This window comes from Dromaius novaehollandiae, chromosome 2 (assembly GCF_036370855.1).
Source record: "Dromaius novaehollandiae isolate bDroNov1 chromosome 2, bDroNov1.hap1, whole genome shotgun sequence".
NCBI lineage: Eukaryota > Metazoa > Chordata > Aves > Casuariiformes > Dromaiidae > Dromaius > Dromaius novaehollandiae.
In genome coordinates, this window is record NC_088099.1 from 92,646,965 (window position 1) to 92,674,100 (window position 27,136).

General features: G+C 38.6%; 1 protein-coding gene and 1 long non-coding RNA gene across 4 annotated transcripts; one reads left to right on the top strand and one right to left on the bottom strand.

Annotated features, from left to right (window-relative positions):
- The first annotated feature begins 4 nt into the window (after nucleotides 1–4).
- LOC135327528 (uncharacterized) lies at nucleotides 5–23,289 on the top strand. 3 transcript variants are annotated; one of them, XR_010387794.1, is made up of 3 exons: nucleotides 5–392; nucleotides 1,832–1,930; nucleotides 22,984–23,289. It is a non-coding gene; the product is annotated as an uncharacterized LOC135327528 (long non-coding RNA). The 3 variants fall into 3 exon arrangements; XR_010387793.1 differs by lacking the exon at nucleotides 22,984–23,289 and adding an exon at nucleotides 3,446–7,787; XR_010387795.1 differs by lacking the exon at nucleotides 22,984–23,289 and adding an exon at nucleotides 2,280–3,431.
- VPS4B (vacuolar protein sorting 4 homolog B) lies at nucleotides 7,479–27,136 on the bottom strand. The gene is made up of 11 exons (XM_026115602.2): nucleotides 26,862–27,136; nucleotides 24,211–24,322; nucleotides 22,667–22,817; nucleotides 21,326–21,393; nucleotides 18,137–18,256; nucleotides 17,726–17,882; nucleotides 16,101–16,249; nucleotides 15,861–15,942; nucleotides 14,121–14,340; nucleotides 10,918–11,055; nucleotides 7,479–9,016 (listed from the first exon to the last, which is right to left on the bottom strand). The coding sequence occupies exons 1-11, from the start codon at nucleotides 26,886–26,888 to the stop codon at nucleotides 8,915–8,917; spliced, it is 1,326 nt and encodes a 441-aa protein (XP_025971387.1). The 5' UTR covers nucleotides 26,889–27,136; the 3' UTR covers nucleotides 7,479–8,914.

Sequence of the window (27,136 nt, forward strand, 5' to 3'; positions counted from 1 at the left end):
TTGGTGTTTGTGCTAAACGCCGGTTTGGGATTAAAAAAAAGTGACGTGCTGTCGACGAAGCATGGCAGCACCGAGCACTTGTTTTTTTATTTATTCTTGTAAGGACGCGAGGAAGTGAAGATGCCGTGAATATCAGGTGCCTGTTTGTGCGCCGTTTTTAACGTTCTGCCGGCGATTACCAGGCGCGGTGACTCAGGTGGCGGCGCCGCGCCAGGCTGCCCCTGCTGCAGGCGCCCAGGGCAAGAAGGGGAATGGTTTGAGAAAAGACAGCTAGCATGGCAGCCGCGTACATAATGTCAGTGTTTCATGGAAGATGATCAGGCGATTTTGTTATGGGAAGTTGCAAAGCCGATTTTACATCTTTGCCTCCAGTAAAAGCGGACGTGAATTCGGTGAGAGCCAGTTTTCGGAGCGGTTTAGCTCCACCGGCTTCTGCCGACTGAGGCCGGAGTTAACGCCTCTCCACCGGTCTAAAAATCTCTTTTCAGCATGCTGTTCCCTGTTGGGCGAACCTACAGATTTTGCATGTTATTCGTATGAAAAAAAGATACAAGCATGTTTTTTCAGCTTTAGGGCATAATAGGAGAACAAAGATTTAAAACAAACAACCCTTCCAAGGCTGTCCAAATAACATAATCCCATTTATTTGACTTAGATATTTATTTGTCTACATTTCTGTTTTGGACTTAGCCTGTAGTTATTAATTTGTAACTGAAAAGAATCCCCCTCAAATTATTTTTTCTATTAGTTATGATGCAGTATCTTTACACAGTACACAGAGCAAAGTTGCAGCCCCAGAGAGATTGCAATCAGACCAAAAAAAAATCACTAGGCAAGAGGGTGTGCAGAAGGGTGTGAGAATGATATTGAAGAGATTAGAAGTAGTGAGTAGGCGGAAATTGGAACAGGCAGGGATTAAGAAGTTTTCAAGGGAACCTGAATTTGATGCAGTAAAAAAGGGGAAACCAGAAATCAGTTCTGAGATGAGATTGACCTGGAATGTCTTTGGTGTCATTTTGAGTGCAATGCTCCAGAGGTGGAGGTATGAGGAAATGCGAGGAAGAAATTGTGTTTATTAAGATGATAGCTGCCACAGTGACAAGAATGGAAGGGAAAGAGCTTATTAGTGAGCCATCTAAGAAAGACAATATTTTAATTCCATTGTTAGCAGAAGTCAAAATAAGACGTGGGCTTGAGAAAGCAGTGATGAAGTATGTTTGGTTCCTTCTTCATATATAGGACAGTCTGTGTATTATCTTGCCAACAACAGTATTTGATGAATTTAAGATAGAACAGGAGATTGCCAAGATAACAAATATAGGCTATTTATAGACTTCCACCACAGAAGACGGTGAGACTTTAAAAGCTCAGATGTCAGCGGTATGGGGACAAATCCGTCTTTCACAATATAATATTGCTCTCAACATCGAGGTAAGGTGAGAACATGCGTGAAACAAATCATCTGCACTAAATTTCTAGTAAAATGAAGGCTAAGGATATTGGTAGGGGGCCTTTAAAAGTCTTGAACACATGACATGATCCTGAGCTGTCACAGTTATGTTCTTATCTTGCTAATCACATTTTAGAAGCCTTTCTCGTCTAATGTGGCCTTCCCTTACAGTAGATTTTGTAGATAAATCTCTACTGCTTTCTCCTTTAGGCTGAGAAGCCAGCTTGGACAATGTCTACTCTCGTTATGTTTTTTCTGGATTATTGAAGTGTCATGTATTTTCGTTTGAAAAATATCTTCATAGGTGAAGACCTTATGAAGTGCATATAATTCACCAAATGATCTCCCCAGCAATAAGTATGTCTCTTCCAATTTTTACAGTAAGCCAGAAGCTGAAGGTTGCCGTCCCTGAGCTATCTGGTTTGGATTTGGGCAGAATTTTGTGCTTTACATCATGGCTTTGGAAACACGTGCCTCAAGGTAATCTTCTTTAAAGACTGACCGGTCCTACACTTTCCTGAGTTTGCTTCAGGATTAAGCTACCAGTTACACTACTCTAAGTCGCTCAGGTTCTGTCATGTGCATATTCATATGACTTAATCTTATTACAAAAGATTAAGTTAATGATTTGTAGTCTCAGCAGTCCTCTAGTTTATCATAAACTTACCTTTTCTAGGTGATGATCTTAAGTAGTTTCTGTGCTTGTTAAACTATCATATTGCTCCTGAGATTTTCTTTGCATCTGTTACACATTTCTAGTGCTGCTCGGCCTACCCCATATCACTGTGTGGTAAAAGTTCATAGTCTCCCATTTTTCTTTGCTTTGCAGCTGCGCCCTTAAAAACACTGAAAGAGCTGAAATTACTTCCTTCAGGTTCATGCCAGGCTTTCTTTCAAAGCAATTCAGAGAACTTTGTTTGCTCAGTCTTGTAGCATGAATTAAGCCTGTTTCCAGTTCCAGGTAACACATGCAGTATACAGAGCACTGGCAAGAGACTGGTGTTTATTTCTTGGATACAATTACACAATATGTGCCTTCATTATCAGTCCCTGATAGGTTACTTTTGGCATGCACTGCAGAGAAGCTGCTGTTTTGCGATGGAAATTTAGAAGATCTCCTGTACTCAGTTCTCCTCCAACCCCAAAACTGAGTACAAAATAGCTAGCTGAAAACAAAGGAACCTCCACTTTCAGCTGTTTTCCACCCACTGCATTGACATCAAGTACACAGGAGTTGCTTGCAATTCTCCAAGTCTGTCTCCCTTCTCTAACAGCAGAGATTATTGCTGCCCTGCTGTAAATCCATGAAAAGACAGCAGGTACAGATATGCCTTGCAGCTGCGAAAGGAAAAAAGAGAAATCAGAGAGACTCTGCCAGCTTTTGCTCTCTGCATATAAGCTAGCTTTGATAGAAAAGTTGGGGAAATACAGAAACATAAAGAAACCCTCTTGCTGCTTTGAAATAGGATTTATAAAGGAATCAGCTCCTTGTCTTCACTTTGAGAGAAAAATGGCACAAAGGACAAAGAATAAATCAGAGAAGCAGAGAAACTGAAAGAGGAGAGAATTACTGGGGTGTGCGTGAACACACACACACACACACACACATGGGGGAAGGGAAAGAATAATCAAAAGCAATAGGAAAGAGGCAGGCATAGATTGCCCACAAACTGTCAGATTAAGGGAAAATTCTGATCAAAACTTTTTTTTTTTTGCCTCTAAGAGGTAAAAATAAAATGGAGACAATCCATTTTCAACACCTACTTTGTGATGGCGTGAGCATGCCTTAAACAAAAAAGGGTGGAAGAGGATAAGCCTGGTATTTGCAAAACTTGGCAAAACCATTTTACTCAGCTGACACCTAGGTCAAAAAAAAAAAAGCCCCAAACGTCTGCATCACTGCCATTATCCGCAGGTCAGCTTCCACTGTTACTGATACAGGAGATGTGAAGCGCAGGCTGGTGTTTCTCATCCCGCGCACTTCTCCATAAACAGATTTGCCATGTGCAGACCCTCAGAGTGCCCAGGAAGAATGACCACAGCTGCGCTCAAAAAGGTTACAGGAAAGCTCCAACAGGTTTGTTCCCTGCGGGACTGAACCCATCCAAGCCTGTAAGGAACAGACACTTCCCAGTGCTACAAATGCAGCATAAAAGTTAACTTTGCAGTGACTACTTTTTGTGCGTTTGATAAGTTGCTACATAGTTATAAGCATCTTTTTTTCAATTGTTTGTAACCAGGATTTGAGGTTATGGATATACATGTCTATCATAGCCCTATGTATGTATGTTTGGTCAATGACAGCATCTATTTATCAAGCATCCCTTCTCTATCCTTCTGAAGCTGGTAAAGGTGCATTAAAGATACAAGACAGGAGGAAAATTAAGACTGTATATCAGCTTCAGTGAGTGGGCCCTGTGGCTCCAGTATTCTTCTGCAATTACGCATATTTTGCTGTCAGGCAGGTAAACTGCCTGCTTGTTTCCGTACTGACAGTAGCCAGGTGTATCATGGACATGTGATGTTAAGGCAGATAAAGACGACAGATCATTTCTGAATTAGAGAGACAGAGAGCAAGAACACAAATGTCCACACCAAAACAACAATAGCTGTAAAGGGGAAAAAAAGTGCTAGTTGTTTAGCTGTTGCGTATGGAGCAATTCATAGCTTTAATTCATTAGAACATCACAAGTTCAAGCAACCTCAGCCCAGATAAGAGTATGTGGAACTCTGGCATTTTAAAAGCCGCATTTGAAAACTGTGGTCAGCCAGTTTTTCAGATTTTGTAATGTTTATGATCTCACCTAAAAAAAAGGTCTGGACAAGTAGGAACCCCCAGGCTACAGCCTATACTCCAGCCTGTGCATGGGGAGGGAGGAAAAATGATAACTTGAATTTGTATAGTTTGAATTTTCATTTTTTGCTAGTATTCTATTAGGCAAACTATTCACCTCACTCTTCTGGAGCCCAAGTCACAGCTCTAAATAACAGTCTTCATTTGCCATTTATATTTCCTGTATGAGATGGTGATATTTATAGCAACTTTCTCAGTCCCCTGCTGAACAGACTATTAACTAACGTTCTTGCAGACACATTGACAGAACAGTAGTAGAAGGCTACTACTCCAGCCTAGATTTTTGCAACAATTACCTGTAGACTGTCATCTGCCTACAACAGTATGAATCAGAGGAAATTACTGTTTATAGTTTACAGAATACATGTGACACTGGTAAGGTCTCTGCCTTGAATAGCTTAGATTTAAATTAGCTGAGGCAGCAGAGGAGGGGGGAGGGCAAGCAAAAGCAAGTCTTGCAAATCCATGGCATGGTGCCTGGTAACAGGTCACTGAGCAGGAAAGAAAACTCTGGCTTCATTATCAACATTGGGCCTATGTTCAAGTATCAGCAACTTCTTTCCTGGAGATTTCTCAAAACACAACCAAAGCCTTTTTGGACTCTTAGAAGAGAAATTAGCCCCTGCTATGATGCAGGTAGGATATCACGTTTTGTTTTTGTGACTAATGGTTGAGAAGGCTGTAGAAATTAGCCTAAAAATGTCAAGTATTTCTGCACAAGAATGTAGCAGATTGTACACATGGCAGGCACCGGGCACAGGTGGTACTGACAGATGGTCTCCAGCCTTCCTCAACACTGAGCTGATGTGGTGGGGTTGCTCTGATGAAGGCAGCAAGTATCCTGGAACATTCATTCATGAGCTCACAGCCTTTTAGATGGGTTAAAGAACACATAGGTGAGTAAACAGAAGGCACCACAAAACAGTGACCCAATCAAAATGCTACTATCAGAAGGGTGTACGTGTATGTATAGGTAGGGAGGGAGAGGAAGAATTGTAATTAGGTCACAGGGACCAACAGACAAATAACAGGACAAAATTATCTAATACCTGGGCTGTCAGTACACGAATGCCAGGACACAGGATGCATTGGAACAATTACAGTTTTTACACAACTAACTGTGATGACAGGGGATTGTGGAATAAAATCACTGAATAAAATATTGTTAAAAAAGGACGTAAGCAAGAGAAATAGAAGGAGATAGCACGGAAGCTATGCCACAAAAGCTACAGTATAGACTACCTGATCAAAAATGAAGAGAACAATGTTGTGGTAAGAATCAAGTATCTGCTGGAAAAGCAGTACAGCAGGAAACAAACAGTCCATCAAGTTCTTACAACAGTTTGTGTAAGTTATGGGCATGGCTCCATAAGTCAACTGTGATTACTAGGATGAACCTGGCTAAGACAAAAAACATGCAAAGTCAGTCATGAAATGAGCTTGTCATTCTGGACAAAGGAAGGAGCAAGAAGCAGAAGAAAGATGTTCTTGCATATTTCAACAAATTCAGGACTATTAGCAAGTTTCATGTCAAGATAATCCTTAGAAATAACATGGGGGTGGGAGGGAAGAGTATATTCCAGTTAGGTGGAAGACTAAATAAACAGGAAGTAGATCAAACCATGGCTGAATAGAGAATATTCTGCTGCTTCTTTGCTTCAGTTGACATAAAGGGCTGTGATCGGTCACCTAACAGCAGCATGAACAAAAGCAGATTCAAGAATGTTTCATAAACTACACGTATTATACTTCACTGATTAAAACAAAAGCAAGCAAAGCAACTAAGATCAGAAGTGATATACTTTTTTATAATAAAAAAAAAATGTTAAAGGACATTGGTAAGGTTTCAGTGTGCTAGAGAAGGACAAAAAACCCTGATAGTTAAATAAGAGGAAAAAAAACAGACTAATGTGAGGTCAGTCAGACAATATGGGGAAAAATATAATAAGTTAATTTACTGTGTTTTTCTAACCCTATGAGTACATGTGTTGAAATGTGTACCACAAGTGGCAGAAAATACAAAATTTAATGTTAATTTGACATCTGTGGAGAACAAAACAAGCATATATACAACTGATTTAACTGAAGAACTACTCTGCCCACAGTAAGAAAAGAAAATGGCAATTTTTCATATTACTGTCAGAGCTATCAGTAACACCAGCAGTTAATAAAAAAAAGTTTTGTAAGCTAAGTAACCAAAGACAAGTTATACATAAGACCTTATGAAAAATATACAGCTAACTTCTCCAGTATTTACAGAAGTGATGATGTAAAGCAAATATAACCTTTCATCAACTAAAAATTCTGAGTCAAATTTTGTAATTTAGAGTATTTTAGATTAACACTGAAAACTAAAAACTTTTTCTTTTTTCTTATTTAGCTATCATCTATTCCAGTGTAACCTAGTTAGGAAGCGCTATGATATAAATAATTTTCTTCTCAATTTACAAAAACAGCAAAATGGTCCTTGTAGCTGCAATTCCAAGCAGCAATTTTTTTGCAATCTATTTCTAAAAGTAACTTTAAATATGGAACATTAATGCTTCTGTTACAGATGCCATGCCAAAACTGAGCAAGCGAGATGTAAATTTAAAACATACAATATACTTTTCTTCCACATTAAAGACTAATGGATTACACAGTTAAGTTTATGGAAACTTATAGGGCAAATAAGCCTATCAAAAAAAGAAAAAAATATCCTGAGAATTGTAAGTAAAGACACTTGTTTTAAAAAGGTCAAGTACTTTGGTCACTAGCTTCAAACCTCTAAGTGAGAACCCTGTCAGTCTGTGGTTAACTTCTAAAGGGTGAACCTTTCACCAAAGGCCAACCAAGAAGAAGCAATTCTGTTGCAACTAAGATTATATTTACCATTACAGTTGCCTGCATCTACATTGGATTTTTTTTTTCCTCTTAGAGGTCCACAAAAAAACTTGCAGTCCACTGATTCAGATTTATGCATGTTCCAACAAAAGACAAAGGTAAACGTGTGCGTTACTGAATGATTTTGGAGAGGATGTTTCATCATGTTAGCAAGCGAAAGCTCAGCACACTGCACATTAAAGAGAATTAACTAGATATTCTGTGTAGCTGTTAAACATAGAAATCCAAAGTCTAAAAATCAAGTGGTAAATTCTTGAAAAGAATATTGAAGAAATACCCAAAGAACATTGCTGAGGTTGTACTATAACATTTTACTTCATTTAAGTACAGCAAATTTCACCAGTCCTATGATTTATAAAGTACACAAAATTTGTACATAAAGGAAACCAAAACCCATCAAAAGATGATCATAAATGTGTGTATGTGCATGTAACATACACACGAAATGTGCAAATTTTTTTAATGCAAGTTAAACAAAGCATATACAGGATAGAGTTGTACAGTGCTAAGGGAACATACGGTATTCTAGGTATCCTTATGATGTTTCATATCTACAGCCAGTGCAAACTTAAAAGGCACAAACTCAATGCTGACACTGTAGTGCTGTAAGTTACATTCAGGCACTTCTCGCTCTATACTTCTTCAAAAAAGATCAATGGAAGTGCTGCTTTTATACTAAAGTGCCAGCCTTTTCTCAAAATTTAAGCTCTAAATTGATGTAGTCTATATCCAATAGATAGCAGTAGGGTTCTGAGTTAATCCATCACTGGAAAGTTTGCTGCTAGATCATCTGTTATCCTTTTCTCAGGTCTGAAAGTATGCTATTTCCCCAAACACCTCCCTTAGTCCAAAGACTACCTATACCTTGCAGGCCTTGACATATAGAATCTTACAGGATACTATTCATACTTTTTTCTAACTTTAGTTAAATTCCTGCAGAAAGTATATCCAGAATAAAAAAAACCAAAAAACCAACAAAAAAAACCCAGCAGAAAACCTTCCAAGGTGCTTGCATTTAACAAACGTTTGCTAAATTGCATAGTGACGTGTGTATCAGCTGGTAGAGAGTTAAAAACAAAAGCTTGCTGTTTAAGGCAAAATTTTAACACAGCATAGCAGAAAAAGCCAAGTACCAGGTCCATCAGTATTTAAACAAAGTACTGGCCCATACAGTCTTATCCTCACAGCGTTTTCTTTCTTATTTTAATAGCAAACCCATACTTGCAATATGCTTTATTAGCAAATTTGTTGCATTTTTCTAAATGAAATGAGAGCAATTAATATGCAGGCTGATTGACTGATATTGAAAACACCTGACAAATAGGTTCTCTTCCACCCTCCAAAAAAGGGTTTTTGAATCTACTGGAAGTTCAAAACTCACTTGTAGCCAGGTCTAATATAATACCTAAAATTGAACATTTAGTAAAATTGAACTAATCATTTAAAGTTTGCTAATATTTAATACAAGTTACCACATCAGTTTGCTGTCTTACCCTAAAATTATACTTTTAGCATTATTTTTCAATAGAAGACATTTAATAGACATCTGAAGAAAACAATACAATAAAAAAGCTCAAGGGTCTTTGCAAAGAGATCTGCTATTCTTTCTGCAAAGTAAGAAAGGACTGATTTTATTGGCATCTATTTGAAGTGCCATCAATAAAGACACAGGGATACTTAAGAAAGCAAAAAAAACAGAGTTCTAATGCTCCACATATATTTTTGGTTTAACCTTCCTGACCAAAGTCTTCTGTAAACTTCTTTAACTTCTCCAGGTCCTGTTCATTAACTGTTGGTTTGGTGCTAGCTAATGACCTGAGCATATCAGCCTGTCAGAGAAAAAGAAAACAACTGTTTTCAGAAACAATAATAGTACCACATTTAACAATCTTATTGCCAATATAAAGCCACATTAAAAAGCCTATTAAAGCAAGATGACTGTAAGAATTACTATTCACACAAAACTAAGTAAGCCAGAACATTTCTGCACACAGGCTACATTTTAAACCTGTGAAGACAGATGGTAACTGGGTTTTCTAGTAATGAAACCACAACTCTCAGGTTTAGGTTTCAGCCACTCATCTAGTCTAAAAGTTTTATTCATCACTGCTTACTGGAAAGAACTGAGCTTCCTTTTTCTTTTTTCAGTTACTGTTTTTATCCCAACTTCAACTACGGTAGTTTAAAGGCGAAAATAATTATATGTTCCCCTGTACACATCGTAGTCCAAACTATATACCAGTATTTTATAAGTTATCTCTAACAAAGTTTCACTATTCATGACCAGTAGTTTCTGCATCTTCATTTCAGACAATTCCCACTATAAATACTTTGGATCCTAGAAAATGCAGAAGTTCAGGAAAATTGCAGGTTTATGAAGTCAAAAACAGCAGTTAAAAGACCCTACTAATATAGAGGGGTAAGAAAACTGTAATCAAGTCCTAGCTAAGGGTTAACTGAAAAGAGTAGATTATTATATTATTATAAAACCGTGGACAAAGACAGATGAACATCATGGTTCTGTAGACCTGAGATTCTTATGGCCAGACTACAGATTTTCTGCTGAGAAAGATTTAAAGCCTGATCTGACCTGACAAGAACCGATTTTAGACACTGAAACAAACCCCTATGCAGCTGTAGTGCATCAGAGCCTCAGTATCATTAGTCTTCCTCAAGAAATTGTTAATGTTTAATTCCAAAAAAGACAGATTAAAAATCCACTTAGACCATGCAGGCAGAAATATTAGGGCAGGCCTGCACTTGCATACATCCCTTTGTGCTTTCTTAGTGTGCAAATAACTGCAGATTATTCTTTCCTTAAGCACAACAGTTTTATTACAAAACAGAGCCTAGTGTTTTAGAGGTTTTTGATCCTCATGAAATACACTGCTTTCATTCATTACAAGAACATTTCCACAAAAGAATTGGCAGCAGCACAAATTTGATATCAGTTCCTTCCATTAAACAACAAACAATTTCAGAATCTTCTTTTGTTGCTCTTGGGAAAAAATACAGCACAAGTGTCCAGCCACATTTTTCATACTGAACTAAAATTTCAATTTGTCTTAAATGATACAGAGCATATTTTATTCCACAGACTAACAGTATTTTAGCACTCAGAAAGAAAACAGCTGACTGAGATATGAAAGCTAGCTATATCACCTGTGACGAAATTTAACAAAACCTACCATTTCAACCACCACCTGTTTATATGTTTGTTATATGTTATATGTTGGTTATGCTTGCATTTATTTCATGGGCAATATTTACCTACAACATATCATTCCCAGTTTACACTGAATATAGTTTTCCATTTCCCAGTATCTCTGTTCAGGCTATAGTGTGATGGGAAGATAGCATAGCATGGCACAGGGATTCTGAAGTTTATTCTTTCACTTGTCTTTATTCACTTAAAGTGGAGGAGCCAGATGCTATCTATGCATGAGAGGATGGCAGCTGCATACCAGCAGACAGTAACAACAAAAGAAATGCTTATCAGGTATGAGATGGAGACCTGGCTTCTTTATAGGCATGCTGTACTGCCACGCTGTATGTTGGGAATCGAATCTTATCTGGTATGTTCAGCATTTCTGAAACCAAACAGCTCATCCAAATGCCTGATGTATTTGAAAACAAAACAAACAAACAAACAAAAACCAACAAAAAACCCCCCTCACAGTCTTTTTAGAGTTCTGCAAAAGAAGAAAGAAACTTCACAAAAAATACCTACCATGGAAACCTGAGGCTCCAGTAATTCATCACCTGGGACCTCCACCCATGTCATTTCTATGGCTTCAGGATCCCCTGGAGAGCAAGGGGTGAACAAATCTACCATGGTATTTGGATTAGACAGTGATGGTCCTTTTACCTAGAAAAAAGGGAAACAGTTTATAGGAGTTAAAATTTTCCAGACACAACTAGAAGCTGAATATCATTTCTGGAGCAAAAACATTCCTTCACTTTATACAGATGCCACAGCCATCGAAAAATCTTGTCCTATGAAAGAGAAATTGTATGGCTGTATTGGCATCAGTCACTTGGAAGACACGTAGTTGTAGCCAGATAGTTAAATTAACATCAGGTTAAAACCAATGAGCTGCTTCCTCTTAGATAGGAATTTCTGTAGAAAGCTAATCAGCCATGAAATCTTGTTGGAGGAGATCACACTACCTAGCTCCTGCTCACTTTGGAAGCACATTCCACGCTGGCTAACAGCTTCTAAAAATTTCTCAGTAATTGTCCTACAGTGCCCCTCAAGTCAGAAAGCCAGAGATCGCTTTTAAAACTTTTACTTACTGCACTGCAAAGTTCTGAGCACCTTTTCTGACACCATGCCAGCAACACTTAATAGAAAATAGGGCCATCTAGTGGAAGAAGAGAAACCAGCCTTTTATCCCTCCACTGCCACGGACAGACCCAAAGGAGATGGACTAGACACCTCTTGCATTTTGACAATGCGCAAGTAAGACCCGCAGTTCTATTTTCCTTCATCATTACCTGAAGAACCCACATTCATAGGAACTCAGAAGATAGGCAAAAATTGAAAGACAATCTATTAAGTGACCGTTTATAACGGCAGGGAACTGGATTTGCTACTCCAAACAGTTTTTAAAGCACAATACTAAAGAGCATAATTCTAACATTCAAAATATACTTTGACAAACCTGTGTCATCATCGTAATACTTACAGGAAGGAATGGTTTACATCGAATTCATAACTGAGCAAAGCTCTGTATAACTGGGGCAAGCTGTCTGTCATGACGCAAGCCATTAATAAAACTAAGATATTATGTATAAAAACAGGAAATTAAAGCACTAACAGCACAAGTGGAATAAATTTGGCTTTTGGCAGTGCCCTCAAAGTACTACATTTTTTTCTGTTTTATTTATTTATTTGTCTTTTTGGCAAAAGAAGACGAGATGCAAGCATTCCCTTTGGGCTGCCATGCAAACTGTGACAACTAAAGTTATTTCTTTGCTCTGGGGTAGTCCAAGACATGCGTTAAATTCTTGCAAATTTGAATGAAAGGCCAAAACATAACTCTTTGGGTAGAAATGTCATTTAAAGTCAACAATGGAAAACTACTTCACACATCACTGCATAAAGAACCGTAGCATTTAGAAAAACCCAGCTATACCAAAACAAATACTTATTTAAGAAACATTGTTTATATTGCAATGTTACTGCAGATTGGCTCCACAAAGAGACTTGTCAAACTTGTCTTTCAAAATATCCTTTTGTTTTTAAACAGGGAAAAGCTCCTCAAAAACTCTTTATAATAATTTTTCCACCATAATTACAGGCTGCAAGTTTATTTTAACAAGCACAAAGTTGATAAAGCTTCCTCAAAGCAAACTCTGGAAACATACATAGTCCTCCTATATTCAAGGAGGACTATACTGGATTTAAGTGTTCTTTTACCTTCCAATGTTAAGCTGAATGTGTTCCTTGGATGAAAACTATGCTAAAAAAAAAAAAAAAGTCTAGCTATAATTAAAAGTAACTGTGGCTGTTCAGTTAAGGCTCCCCCCCCCCCCCCCCCCAAAAAAAAAAATTAATTCTCGTATGGCAGGTTATTTTATGATTTTATTTAGAATATTACTTTTAAGAGTGGCAGGTGGACAACCTTTAGCTTTTTATGTCAGACTGAGTTACTGGTAGAAAACTTATAACTCAGAGCCAAGACCAGCTGCCAACAGAAGTTACACAGTACTCATCTCCTTGCAGCTCAGGATCCAAAATTCTTCCCCCTTGAAGAAGAAATCCTGAAACCCATTCTTTAAGGCCCAACATCAAATGAAAGCTTCCCTGTATAGAGGGAAAAAACTCTGTGCAGAGAATCTTGACCTATCTTCACCTGAAATATATGAATATCTATAAAACCAAAATTTGCAGTAAAAATGTAAATGATTCTTTTAGTTTGGGTCTGCTCTGAAAAAATAAAGTGATGCTATTTTTCCTGTACAGTATTTAACTGATACACATCTTGTATGTATTCTGAGCTCTGTTTACAACCACTGATAACATTAAGATAACATTTTTTTGCACTCAAGAGCAAAACAGTTTAAAGAGTAATCTTCTGCATGAAGATGTTTCATATTAATTTGATTGAACACAAGACCGTATCTGAAAATTTTCTGGGGAAAAAGGGTTCCACGGATGTAGCAGATTTAAATTTGTTTGTCCTAAGGAACTCTAGCTGCTTTAGTCATATAAAGCTTTGGAGATCCAAACATTTAGAAGAAAAATTTCTTAAGTCAGTACACTGTACACAGAGGTCACTGCAAGATAAGCCACACAATAGAGTTTCAACAGTCTCTTTAAAGCACAGCTAGGTAAGTGCAAACTGGTCTTCACATTACTGCAGCATCAGTAAGATGCTGCACATTGCCCAATGACACACAGACTTTGCACAGATATCTTGTAGCTTCGCTATTGTCGCAAGTAACATTAAATGATTCAATGTTTTTACCAAAATGATGAGAACCTTTATTTTTGTTTGAAAAAAATACACTACATAAGCAGAATTTCCATAATCATAACCCATCTGTTCCCATACAGATGAGAAATAAATTTATTTAAATAACCTAAAAATATATAAAGAACTACCTAACTTGGCACAGAAGAGAGGACAACTTTAATGTAACATTTTAAGTCAGATTTTGTATGTTTTTAACACTAAAGACATGAAGAAAGTCATCAGAGCTCAGATTACACAGCATGAATACCAAGGAACTAGCTGCATCAGACTTATGACAGGACCTAAGAAAAAATCTGAAGGATACCCAAATACTCCCTTGGTAGATAAGCATGACAGTGCCCACACATTTTAAAACATACAGTGCTACCCCAAAACAAGTTTATTCGCAGAAATTTTCAATTTAAGTTTCTAGAGCTGAAGTAACTAGAAAAAATTTTTGATTCTTACTTACTTTTTTAAAATGAGTAGCTGATTGCACTTTTCTAACAGGCTGCATCAGTGCGTCACGTACAATGATGCTTATATCTGCACCAGAATAGCCATCGCTTCTCTTTCCAAGCTCTCGATAATCTGATTCTGTTAGGAGATTTGGAGTTGACCCAAGGTGAAGTCTAAACATTGCAGCCCTGGCATGGTCTTCAGGTAAAGGAATATAAATACGCTTCTCAAACCTGTTAAAAACAACAAAAATAACAACAAAAAAATCCCACAGACACAGGATTATGCAGGTGCAGAAAAAAAGTTTATGCAAATCAGTATATGGTTTGTTCCTAACAATATTAGAAAGAAGCAGTTTCAGTATTATAAACCTTTAAAAATCTAAGGCAAATATTCAACTACCTGTTCTCATAAATAATTCTGTAGCTAGCATAACTTATCATCCAGAATATAATGATTTTCTTTTCATAAAAAAGATTTTCCCTTCGGACTGAAGTTCTTCTAGATCCTCTCCAGCAGTCTCTTTTGTTTTAACAGAAAAATTTGAGGGGAAAAATCCCTTTAGTGTTGAAGTATACTGAAACAGTTTTCACACTTGAAGAGAGAATTGCCTGGTAACCAGCTGACACAACCACTTTCTATCATTTCCAACTAAATTAAAGAGAACTGCTAAAGTCTGAAGCAAATCTGAAGTCAGACTCTCAACATGGCTGTCAGTAGAAAACTTGGATAACTGCAGTTCTTCTTTTGAAGTAGTATCTGTTCTCACAGTGAGGATTACCCCCCACCAACAAAATAAAAGCAGCTCCAAATTCTGTAGAACACAATTAGCTTGATATACATGACGAAGTGGGCCAAAACCATATGGAAATTAATTCCAATACTGCATTACTAGAAATTACCCCTTGAAGTTTTAGGAACAAGAGCTACAGAGCTACTTAAAATTTTAAGTAACACACAAATTCACCACTAAATCTAATCTCGCATAGAGCTATAAGGTCATACAAGTTGGAAGGGACCCCTGCAGGTCATCTGGTCTAACCCCCTGCTCGAAGTACAGCTGGCTAGAATTAGGTATATAAGCAAATCAGTTAATCACATCCATACAGAAAAAAAAGAAGTCTCTTTAGCAACTGGTATGCCTGTAAAAATGACCATCACCCAAGTTGAGTCCTCATCACAATACAGCCATATTTGTCACACGGCTGTATTTATGCTCTGCTGCTCAGCAGCTGAAAGGAAGGTCCAACTTGTCAAACAAAGGTACAGAAGCCCTCTACAGAAGAGCAGTCAAAATACACATTGACAGATCACAGCTAAATGTGGCTTGACCAGTAGAAAAACATTGTTCTTCTGCCTAACTTAAAGGTGCAATTTCATGAAATACCTCAAGCTATTCCATTTGCTGCTGCTGAGGTCAACTCTGCCCCTTCTTGCCCTTCCCAGGTGCATACTTTGTATCTTAACCCTGCTCCCATTAGAAAACCAGTCAGCAAGGAAACAATACCTTTCTGCTTGCTCAAGCAGAATCAACTAACCAAGAGATCAGATAAACTACAGGACCAATGCAAGAAGGAAAAACTCACCTCTCAAGTGGCGAGGGACTATTAGATGGGCTCAGTCCATCTCATGGAACTGAGCCCAAGAACATTAGCCATGTCTGCATACATAAGCTAGACTGCTACTTCAAATAGTCTTGGACTGAACCCTCACAACTTTGTATTTCATAAAAAATAAAAAAAATGCCTCATACCTCCTCCTGATAGCAGAATCCAAAACCCAGGGTATGTTTGTTGCTCCCAAGACCAAGATTCCTTCATTGTCAACACCAACCCCTGCATCCAGGCAGAAAACATTTAATTGTTTCAAAGATAAGCACACAGTGTTTTAAAACATCTTCCAAATTTCATGTGGTGAAACGGCAGATCTCATGCAAGCTATGCTTAAAATACGTATCATTCCTTTGACTGATCCTGATAACCAGTTAGCTTACCTTGCATCTGGACTAGAAATTCGGTTTTAATCCGCCTAGCAGCCTCACTTTCATTTTCACTTCTTGATCCACATAGGGAATCTATCTCATCAATGAAGATAATAGAAGGTTTGTTTTCTCTGGCAAGCTGGAACAAGTTTTTAACTAATCTTTAAAAAATAAACAAACAAAAGCTTCAGTTATCTTAATGAAAACACAAGCAAAACTTAGGATTATGATACAGTCACTTCCCTTAGAGAAAAATAATAAAAAAGGAATGTGAACAAAGGTTCTCAAAGATAAAATATTCTTCCAGCTCCAAGAACTCTGCATCATTACAGGTGAGATCCCACAGTATAAATGGAGGTGAAGCATCTTAAATAGAGTGCTCTATGCATTGCAAATGCACTATTTAAGTTTACTTTTCTACAAAGGCAAGCTGAACTATGCAAAACCACCGCTCTAAACACATCCAAGAAGAACATAGCTTTCTCTTACTTAAGATTTGTAACAGCTTAATTCCATAGATTTTCAGAAGAAATAATATGAAAACTTATTCTTACACAACTTAATTAAGTACTTTTTATATGACAAGAAAATACTTACAGTTGGTTTACCTAAAAAAGCCTAGCTGAATCTTATCAACATATTTAATGAGCTTAAAAGGAGAATAAATCGGAACACGTGGGGAAATTTTTCATATCACCAACACTAATAACATTAGGTAATACTCAGCCTGCTGTTGAAGTTAAATAGCAAAAATGTCTCTTTGCACTGTAGCTCTGTATTCCCTTTGCAGCAAAAGAAGAGTAGCTCAAGCTTTCCAGCTTTTTAGAAACAAAAAATCCAAATAAAACTCTTTGATCAAATAGCCTATTTTCCGCATCCTATTAACATGAAATAGTGTTGCTCAGCTGGGACACACCTCAAACTACTAGAACATGGTTTTGAGGAGCATTTTAACCATCAGATGAAGGTTTTTTTGTGCAACAAGCTCAGGGGGCTTCCTAATTCATAAAGTCTTTATGGGAAGACTAGACAGGCATTTCTAGATTGCAACAGATTTGTCACTTCAGACTTTCTGGCCTTGTTCACACACCATGTACCAACAAATAAACAATTAACATTTCCTTTTGTGGCTACCCCTCCCCTCCAAAATATGTCTGCAGGTCTCTTAAGTCTTCCATATTTTGTTTCAAAACAGAATAAGGAATAAAACATCTCACAAACAGGGGAGAAAAAAAGGATGTCTCATTTTAACTGTACAGTTGCTAGGGCAGAGTTAGGTTTAACATGTGGGAGGGGAATAGAAAAACAGAGCACGGCAACACTTCAGAGTGATGTGGTAGGAATCACAGCCTGGTTCAGAAGAAGGAAGAGCACCATGCTGCTTCTAATACCTTTCTGAGCTAGCTGTAAAAACCTTCCAGAGCACTGAAGAGCAATCCAGCTGCAGCAGCACAAAATGCAGCACATGAGGGTATCTTTATATGATACTGCAGTGCAAACCACAGAAATACCTCAAGTATGTTTTCAAAGACACATGACCTTTACGTCAAACTCTAGTTTCTTGAGAACATCTTATCTACCCCTTTATACTAACTTCTTGCAAATGTTTTATTGAACCTCTGGCAACTCAAACTTACTTTTCACTCTCTCCTAACCACTTTGAGACTAGGTCAGAGGAAGATACTGAGAAGAAGGTAGAATTGTTTGCTTCTGTTGCCACAGCTTTTGCTAAATAAGACTTTCCTGTTCCCGGTGGTCCAAACAGAAGAATCCCTCTCCAAGGTGTTCTCTTTCCTGGAAGAGAGAAACCAGCAGCCATCAAAACATGGTAGCAAGACAGAGCCTACTTTTCTGATGATGCCTCTCTAATTTATTCAGAGATTTTCTATATCTACCTCTGAAACTTCTGTCAGATGGATGATAATCACTTTAGAGAGAGCTCAGTTTGAGTCTCTGATCCATCAGCATACCACTCTTCTCAGACCCCAGTGACAGTCCTAACTTTGACATTAGCATTTAGGATTTGAAATAAAAAATGCATTTCTGACCTGTAAACAGATGAGGAAATTTAATGGGCAATATCACTGCTTCTTTAAGCGCTTCTTTGGCACCTTCAAGGCCAGCAACATCACTCCATTTTACATTTGGTCGCTCCATAACAATTGCACCTATAACAGAAGATTGAACAAATAGTGACACACATCCTTTCAGAGCCTAAAGAACTTCCATTCAGGGGGAAAAAAAACCAAAAAATAAACCCAAACCCCGCAAAAACCTATGCCCATGTTCATACCAAATAAAACCAAATAATTTCTAAGGAGATGTAAACACTGAATACTGCTAGTCAAATGGAAGTTATTTCTACAGAAATATGTCCCTTTGTATGTTTAATCACAATAAAACAAGGATAACTACAACGCTTGAGAGTTAGTAGAAGTCCTGTTATGGTCAAACACAGCCCATAACTGGGCAGCAAGGATGAATTTAGTAGTCACAGATGAGTAGCTTCCCTAATAGGTATCCAGGCACCATCTGCTCACTGAATTCCACCATTATACTTTCTGAAAAATTCAGAATTTAATTTTAAACAAGGGAAGCAACATAGTCACAGTAGTCCAGAATTCACAGAACTTCATCACTAATCCCTCTTCTTGTAGTGGTGACTCTATAGCAGATGAAGCAACTTGTTAGATATCTCCAGATGTGCAATAGAAATTATAAGAATGTCCCACGGTAAAAGCACTTCGACAGCTAGGGATGAAAAGCTTCAGAAGACTGATACTGAGCTTGCTCAGCTGCAGAAAAAACATCATCTTCCTCTAGCCATGTTCTTCCAGTCAAACTTTATCATTAAGTCTCATCTCTCTTGATCAACATATTTAGCTTGATTTTAGCCAGCTAAGTTTTAATTTAATTCAGACTTTAGGTTGGTTAGTCTGATAGGCCAAAAAATTATTTTGCCTTGACTAATTTTAAGTGGCACAACTTGGATCTCAGCTAGTAACTGAAGATTAGAGCTTGAAATCCAAGCCAAGGCAAAACTAAATTGTAAGACAAATTTTCTCTAAGTTCTCTCAACAAATGTCAACCAACCCAATGCTTATCTTTAAGTACTCAAACACACTGAAAGTTTCAGCTGTCCTACTTTTCCTCAAGGGGTATGCTATAATTTTACAATCAGCTTTTACCAGCTATTTCACTGCCATGTTCACTTCATGCCTTTGGAAAACTAACTTTTCTACAGCTTTTTTTTTTTTTTTCTCTCCTCCAAAACACATTTAAAATTGAACATTTACTGTTACCACCACCTAACAAATAAAGCAAATATCCTTTTTTTAATAAAAAAAATTCATAAGCATATCTCCTTTGAGATTTTTTTGCTGCATTCCTTTTTCATCAGATTGAAAGCAACAACTTCTGTTAACAGATCTCATTTAGGGCCCAAGAGGAACATCATAATGTGAAAGTTATTAAAAAACATTATAGGGAAAGGTATTTGCAAACTGTTAGCTTATAATCTATTTACTGGAATTAATTCCACTGCCCACTTTCAGTGCATTAAACCCTTCTGCTAGGTTGATTACAATGCAGTTTTTCATAAAGACAGGAAATAGAACAATGGGGTCCATCACTAAAATAATCATCAGAACAGGTAACAGCTCACATAGGAAGAAGAGATTATTTTAAAGATGAAATATCACAGGAAGTTTATCTGTACCAGACATATTGTGGTAACTGAAGTTACTGCACTGTAAGAGACTACCCATGCCAGCACACAACTGGAATTGGACATCATCATCTCCCTAGTTTTGAAGGTGGAAGTGAATAGCTGGAAGGTTAAGTGATAGAGCGCAAGAGGCCTCTAAAATTATAAATGAGAGCACAAGAAAACAGACCCACTACTACCAGCCAGTCTGATTGTTACTGGCCATATCTCACACAATAAGTCAAACTACTATTATAATTAAAATCTTGATTAAATATCCATAAAATTAGGAAAGTTTCAAAAGGCACAATCAGCTAGGAGTAACAAGGCAGTAAAATTAACTACAGGAAATTTCTGTAGCTGTTGTGGCAAGCAAAATGAAGATGAGTAATTTGACAACTGCCCAGAGCCTATATTATCTTGAACAACAGACTCCTGTGTTACATTTAAGGGTACCAAGGAACTCACACCTCAGATTTTCAAAGCAGTAAATATGTAAGAAAGAATCTTGCCATTTATAGATAGTCTCAAAGTAGTGGTGGTGCAAAAAACTGTTTCTCAAAGTAAGAACTGAAGGTCAGATTCTCGTGGGATGAAACAAACTGTTCATAGTGAAAGGGGGGGGCTAGGAGTCTAATGAATTCTCTAAGTCCTCATCAATTTTCTGTCATTTTGAAATATACGAAACTTTGTCCCATACAACTGTGTATGCAGAGAAGTTGAAAAAGCATGGCGCAGTTTCCAAATGCAGTATAATAGCTTCTGAAATTACACAGGCAGAGAGATCTGGTAAAGGCATTTGTCCTTTTTTTACACTGAAAAACAGGAGGAGAGCCATGAAAGTTTCTTCGGATCCATAACCGCCTTCTTTCTGGCAGGGAAGCTCTGAACAATACTTTACCATTAAAGAGTAATAAAAATCAAGTAAAGTAAAGTTTTTCCTTTACTGCGTACAAAATTACTGCTAGCTGCTCTATGTTGCATCACTGCATTCAGCACTTGAGTTCAAAAAGCCACAGAATTATATTAATCAATTGAGATAACATCATCCCTGATATGTGAGGAAATACCACCTGTTACTATCAGAAGGCAAGAACCCATCTACTCCACTTCTGTTTTTGAGGGCAAGCTTCTTTGTGAAAATGGCCCTGCATAGACTAAGGACTTGTAAGATGCTGTTACCTTAGCCTCAAGGCAATTTTGTATTGCACTTAAGAGTAAAAATACTGATACAGTTTAGCCAATAGCTACTTGGGATCTCGCAAGCTTTCCCTTTGGGAAATACTTTCTTGATAAATAAACATGAAGCACAGGGGACAGCAGATAAAGTTCAAAATATTTCCCACAATTTCACAGCACGCAAACCCGTATTTCCATAAAGACTATGTTTCTGTATGTGATGAATGTATAATAGTTGAGCCACTCAAAATAAAGACAATGACTAAGCCAATCTATAATATTTAGATGGCCAAATTTAGCAAGCCACTTGATCAGATGCCTCTATTTGAAGAAAGAGAAGTTTCAAAGCTACCTTGAAGTTGATTCTGTAGCTTCTTTTTTTCAGGATCCTCTGACTCTCCTTCCCCATCACTGTCATTCCTGATTTGGACACAAGAAATAAATTGCTGAAGTACAAATGAAACAACTGTCTTAGACTAAAAATCAAAATGTAACAAGCAGAAACACCACTCTGAGAAATGACAGAAACCTTTTTTCCAATAAATGTATTTCACAACTCTGCAAATTTACATCACAGTATCACTACTTCTCCACCCTAATTCTTTTTAATTCTCCCTCCTCACCATTTCAGCTTCCTCTCATGGGACCTAGCCCTTCCTCAATACACTTGTCATACATGCTTTGAGCCAACCGATAGGAAACAAGCCCTTTTATTGAGCACCATGGAGGCACCAAAACAGTTTATTCTTAAATGTGGGCATTTATGCTTTACCTGGAATTGCAAACAGACTTGGCCAATTGCACCTCATACTATGAAACTCTATGCCCCCCTCTTGTCAGAGGAAAGGAAACTGGAAGAAAAGACTGCTAGGTGCATAGGTGGAATAGAGGTCATGAAAATACAGGTAGCCTGAGTGGTATTACCCATTCCTCCCAATATTAACTGTCAGAACACAGTGCAGCTCTCAAAAAAAGAAAACTGATGGATGAGATGAGTAAACAATGAAGGAGACAGAAACCAGATGACGTTTCAAGAGACAACTGGGCAGATCTAGCTGTTCATGACTGCTAGAAGGGGCAATCCCACCAGCAGATATTGTTGTGCAGTCCTTCCTCCCTCCTACCCCCATTAAGCCAGTGGCAAGTGCAAAAGCATCTCTACTTGTTCAGATCATCTGATTCAGCTTTCCAATCCACAAAAAGAGAAATAGATCTAATAAAAGGAAAGCAGCAGGAAAGATAAGACTGCAGCAAGGCCTTAGAGTGATTCAGCCCACCTTGTGGAACTTTACCCTAAGATGGAGCTTTGCTTCTCTAATCAAATGTGAGACAGATCAAATCTGGGCCAGAGTAATCATCAGTCTTAATTGATTTTCCAGTTGGTCAGTATTCACATATAGAAGAATAAATGTCACTGGGCCTGTTGTTGTTCAGCCTGATAAGCATGAGTTAATCTGCAGCAGCTTTCACTCTTCAGTGAATATGCTATGCAAATACTCAAGCATCCGAGTAAACAAGTTATTTTTCTTTTATTATGCATGTTATTTTTCTTTTATTAGCCCACTGCACTTCAGCATTAGTGGTCATCTGAAACATTTCAAAAACACTACAGTTCAAATGATCTTTGAAAAGATGAACTTTAGGACAAGCTGAGTTCAGAAAGTATTTTGCTTTACCTTCTCCAAAAACATACCCTTTTCCATCAGTAGGACCAGACTCTTTAACTGGTTTTGGTACAGTTTTTTCTCTCTTTTTCAGATATTCTTTCAGCTTTTCTGCTCTGTCCAGGTATTCTGTACATTTCACTCTAATACTCTGTTTTGCTTTATCGCCCTGTGCTTCATCTAAAAATTTGAAGAGAAACAACACCTTGTTAACAACAAAACATGCATATTAATCAGAAAACAAGACTTAATTCGGTCATCTTTATGTCTTATCAATATCTCTCTCTCAGGGACTAGATAACCAAACAGTTCAACTACTTATTTTTCCCCTATATCATGGTAACAGGAAGGCAGAAACCACCTAACAGAACCTTGAATGCTGCTTTGGCTTAAAACTTGACTGACAAGGATTAAGGACAGTGGTGCTGAACGAAGGCTTTTTCTGTCAACCTCTCAAACTACTGTGCAATGTCTGAACCTTTTCTAACCTAGCTCATCAAGAAGCTGCTTGTGCTGAGCAATTTTTATTTAGAAACATACTTCAGTTTTCCTAAGCCTGCTTATTTTAAAGGATGTTCATACCATAAAGAAAAAAAAAGCAATAAACATCTGAAAAAACCTAGGTCTGGCTCAAACGTTCTGTCAGACACTATTATAATTTTTTGAAGCAGTGATCAAAATTTAATGTGGTAGGTTTGTGTGTTACTTTCCAAAAGTATATCAACACTGTTAAAAGCACAGAAATTCATGTTCTGGTAGTCTATGTGCTATAAATGGATAGGAAGTGATAAACACAAATTATCGTAAATGGCTATGAAGAATATAGTATTTTTTTTAAGTAACTAAGATGTGTAAGAGCGCTTAAGTCAGGCTAGCAACCCTTATCCAGTTAGGCTAGGGGCTTAGCTACATTAAAAAAGACTGCTCCTTTCATACAAACATTGGACATGAGGACAAAGGCCCACAGAAATGTGAAAAGAGCGTAATATGAGAATATGGAAACTGAATAAAAGTGAGAACACAGAAGTCAACCTCATACATTTTGTTGACCAAGGTGTCAATTAGTGCTTTCTCTATGACATTAAATAGCAAAAAATGCCAGGAGAAAGACTTTTGAAAGGCAAATGACATAAGTTAATGAGCAAAAAAATGCTCCATGGGTACTACAAAGACTTTTTGTCTACCACATGGTTTTCTGCACAACAGAAGTACAGGAATCCCTGTACTCCTTGTCACAATTTCTCATGTACAGTAGCCAGCCTAAGACATTCCTACACAAGTCCAGAGTATAGACAGCAAAAAACCCAGCCCCCGTCTCAAAGAGCCCTCCAAAACAAGTAAAAAAAAGAAAAAACCCCCCCAACTTCTTACAAGAATGGAGCAAGCATACAATACAGTGTAATACAATACAATAAGAAAAAGCTGCATAAAACATGATCCCAGTCAAACTGCAGCTAGCAAGTGTCAGTTGATGATGAAAGTCAGAATTTAAATACTGATGTCAACACAAGGGATCATTCTATGCAATTTGATTTTAAAAAGTCTATGTAATCATTTAAAACATTACACTTACATTTAACAACATGGAGAAAATACTGCACAGCATGTTGGTACAAGCGGAATGCTTCCTCATAGTTTCCTGCTTTATCTTCTTGTGCTGCCTTGCTAGCAAGGTCTATTGCTTTCTGTAACACAAGCAGATGATTAAAATGACGTAACTGCTGAGCAACAACATTGCACAGTCAAAGACACATTTTAAGCTGTTGCTCTGACTGGTTTTCAATGGCTAGCTTTTCTGCTCTTGAACCCAAGCCCCAAAAAGTTAAAGGCAATTGATTTCCAGTCTTAGAGAGTGCTTTGTACCTGACACTATTTCTCCATTCTTTTATGGACAACAATTAGCAAAACTGCTATAATTTACTAGTATACAAGAAAAGCAGTAAGTGACAAGAACAAGCGTTTACACATAGTAAATTGTAACTACTGCTAGTTTTTCCCTGTAGTTTTCCTTTCTCCTACAACAGATTTCCAAAAGCGTTTGCAATAAACGCATGTTTTTTCATCGCAGACCTAGAGAGTTTCAACTACGAGTGATGAGATCACTAAATCCTACTGAAGGCAGAGTCAAAACAGGAAGTACATGATTACAAAGCACTGAAACTAGTTCTGTCAGTCTTCCAACATTATGCTGGGAGACAGCTTCAAAGATTGATTATCTGTTCAGCTTCTCAGGGATTCAGCTTCCTGATAACCAAGTAACAAGTTCTAGTCACCATTCCGGGGAAAGGGGAAAAAACCCCACCAGACAGAAAGCACACAAGTATCAAGAAGGAACTTAAGCATCAAGAAAAGTTCTATGGAGGAGAACTTAGGGAGGGAATTTTTAATTTGCTTATTGGACTAGTTTCAGATAAATCTGGCCATAATTTGAGCTATCAGATTGTATAAACTGGCCTGTGAATCTGATGATATGACTGTTACTCCTCCATTCTCCAGTGCTTGCTACCATTGACTACATTTTGCTGCTTGGACTGCCTATATCACTTCAGGACAATTAAAAATGACAGTTTGAATGACTAGCTCACAGTAAGTTTAAGAAAGCCAGTTGGTTAGCCAGGGTTCACCAACAATACCTAAATCACATATAGCCCTACAGATATTCTCCCGTATTCCGTTGATTTTGTCTTGTTAAAACATTTCTAGGACGTTCACCATGATCTTCGTAACGGCAGGGAGCAAGGGTAAAAGCTTTGACAAGTTTTCATTAGGCCTTCCTGCATACAAATTCTCACTGGTATGCAGATATTCTCATATGTCTCAGGCAAAACAAAGCTGATAAGCAGTAGGCATCACAGAAGAAATGGCAAAATCTCTCATTGTACGGTTTGGACTTTCTGGCTTGGAAACAAAAGTCTTTTCATCAGACCTATCTGAGATTAAGAGTAATTTTTTAAAAACAATGACCTCAGCAAAGCAGACGCTGCAGTTCCTGTGTGGCAAGTGTTGGAAACACTGCAAACATCTGTTCCCTTGAAAGAGAATTTAGTCCTTCCTTTTAGGAGATGCCATAAGCTGGCACAACAGTTCACCACTTCTAAATGGGCAATTCCAGTCCCCTCCTTGCTGCTCACCTTGTGCTTGCTCTGTCAGATCCCTTCATGAACCATTTAAACTCAACAGCGTAGCAGAAAACTAACCCCCCAAAAAGGTGTTTTCTGCTATTACAGTGACTTAAATTACTCCATAGGCAGTTCAGTAAGCCCTGAATCCAGCACAACAAGAACAATGCTATCGGAGAGCCAAGTTTAGGGGAGTGATAGTTATACATGTGACACCATATCCAAAGAATGAATGGTAAAGACCACCTGTGAAACAAAACTCTCTGAAAACAGGGCATCTTGTAGCTTTGCTCCTTTTAAATAGAAAGATATCTGTATCATGTGTTGACTGTTTTTTTTAATGCTTCTCTTTATAAACACAGAGAAAACTATTATTTGAGTATTAGATTCTCAGCTCTGGTATATCAGCAGGCACCTTAGCATGTAACTGTGATGAAGAGCTCTGCTATCAAAAAGGAAATAATTTACTAGACAGTTATATAAACCAGGCCATAAATGGCCAGCTCTAAGTATCCACGAGGCACAAAGTGTGCGTATCAGACTACAGCCTGATAAACACCAACCTTCATAAGCAACAAAGGCATAAACAGGTTTTGTTCTCCTCCTGCTTATTCTAAACAGCTGAAAAGAAAATAACTTTTTAACATAGACGATTTCGGGACTTGTTTTGCCAAGCAGCCGCAGAAACAATTACACCGGCACAACTGAGGGTTAACGCGATGAATGCGAAAACAGAGCATACGAGGACTTCCTGCAGCCAGCGCTCCCAGAAGAAACCTCTACCAAGCCGCACCTCCGGACCACAAGACAAAACAATGCTTTCCACAGGACCCGGGGTCCCGCTGGCGGAGCCGACCCACCGCCCTTGGCCAGGAATCCCAGCACAGGTCCGCGCTTGCCAGGGGCCGCCGCGGCCTCGGAGCCCGAACCAGCGTCACTCCGCCGCGGCCGCGCCCCCTTGCAGCTCGCCCGCTCCGGCCCCGGCCCCGTCAGAGGCGGCCGTGGCCTCTCCGCCGCCGGCTCCGGCCCCGATCCCCGCCAGGCCCCGGCCACCAGGCCCCCGGCCGCCCCCGCTGCCCTGCCCCGCCCGGCCGCGCCGTCCTACCTGCAGGTTGCCGGTATTGCCCGCCATCGCAAAGCGCGGGGGGGCGGGAGACAAGCGGGCGGGACCGCGGCTGCCGCTGGTCGGAGCTCAGCTCAGCTCAGCTCAGCTCAGCTCCGCTCCCCTCCCCTCCCCTCCCCTTCCCCACCGCCGTCGCCGGCCGCAGAACCGAAACCGCCACCCCCGCGAGGCGCTTCCGCATCCAACCGCCGCCGACGCCGCTTCGACTTCCGCTTCCGGCACCGCAACCCGCGCACGTCGGGGACGTCAGAGGCCAG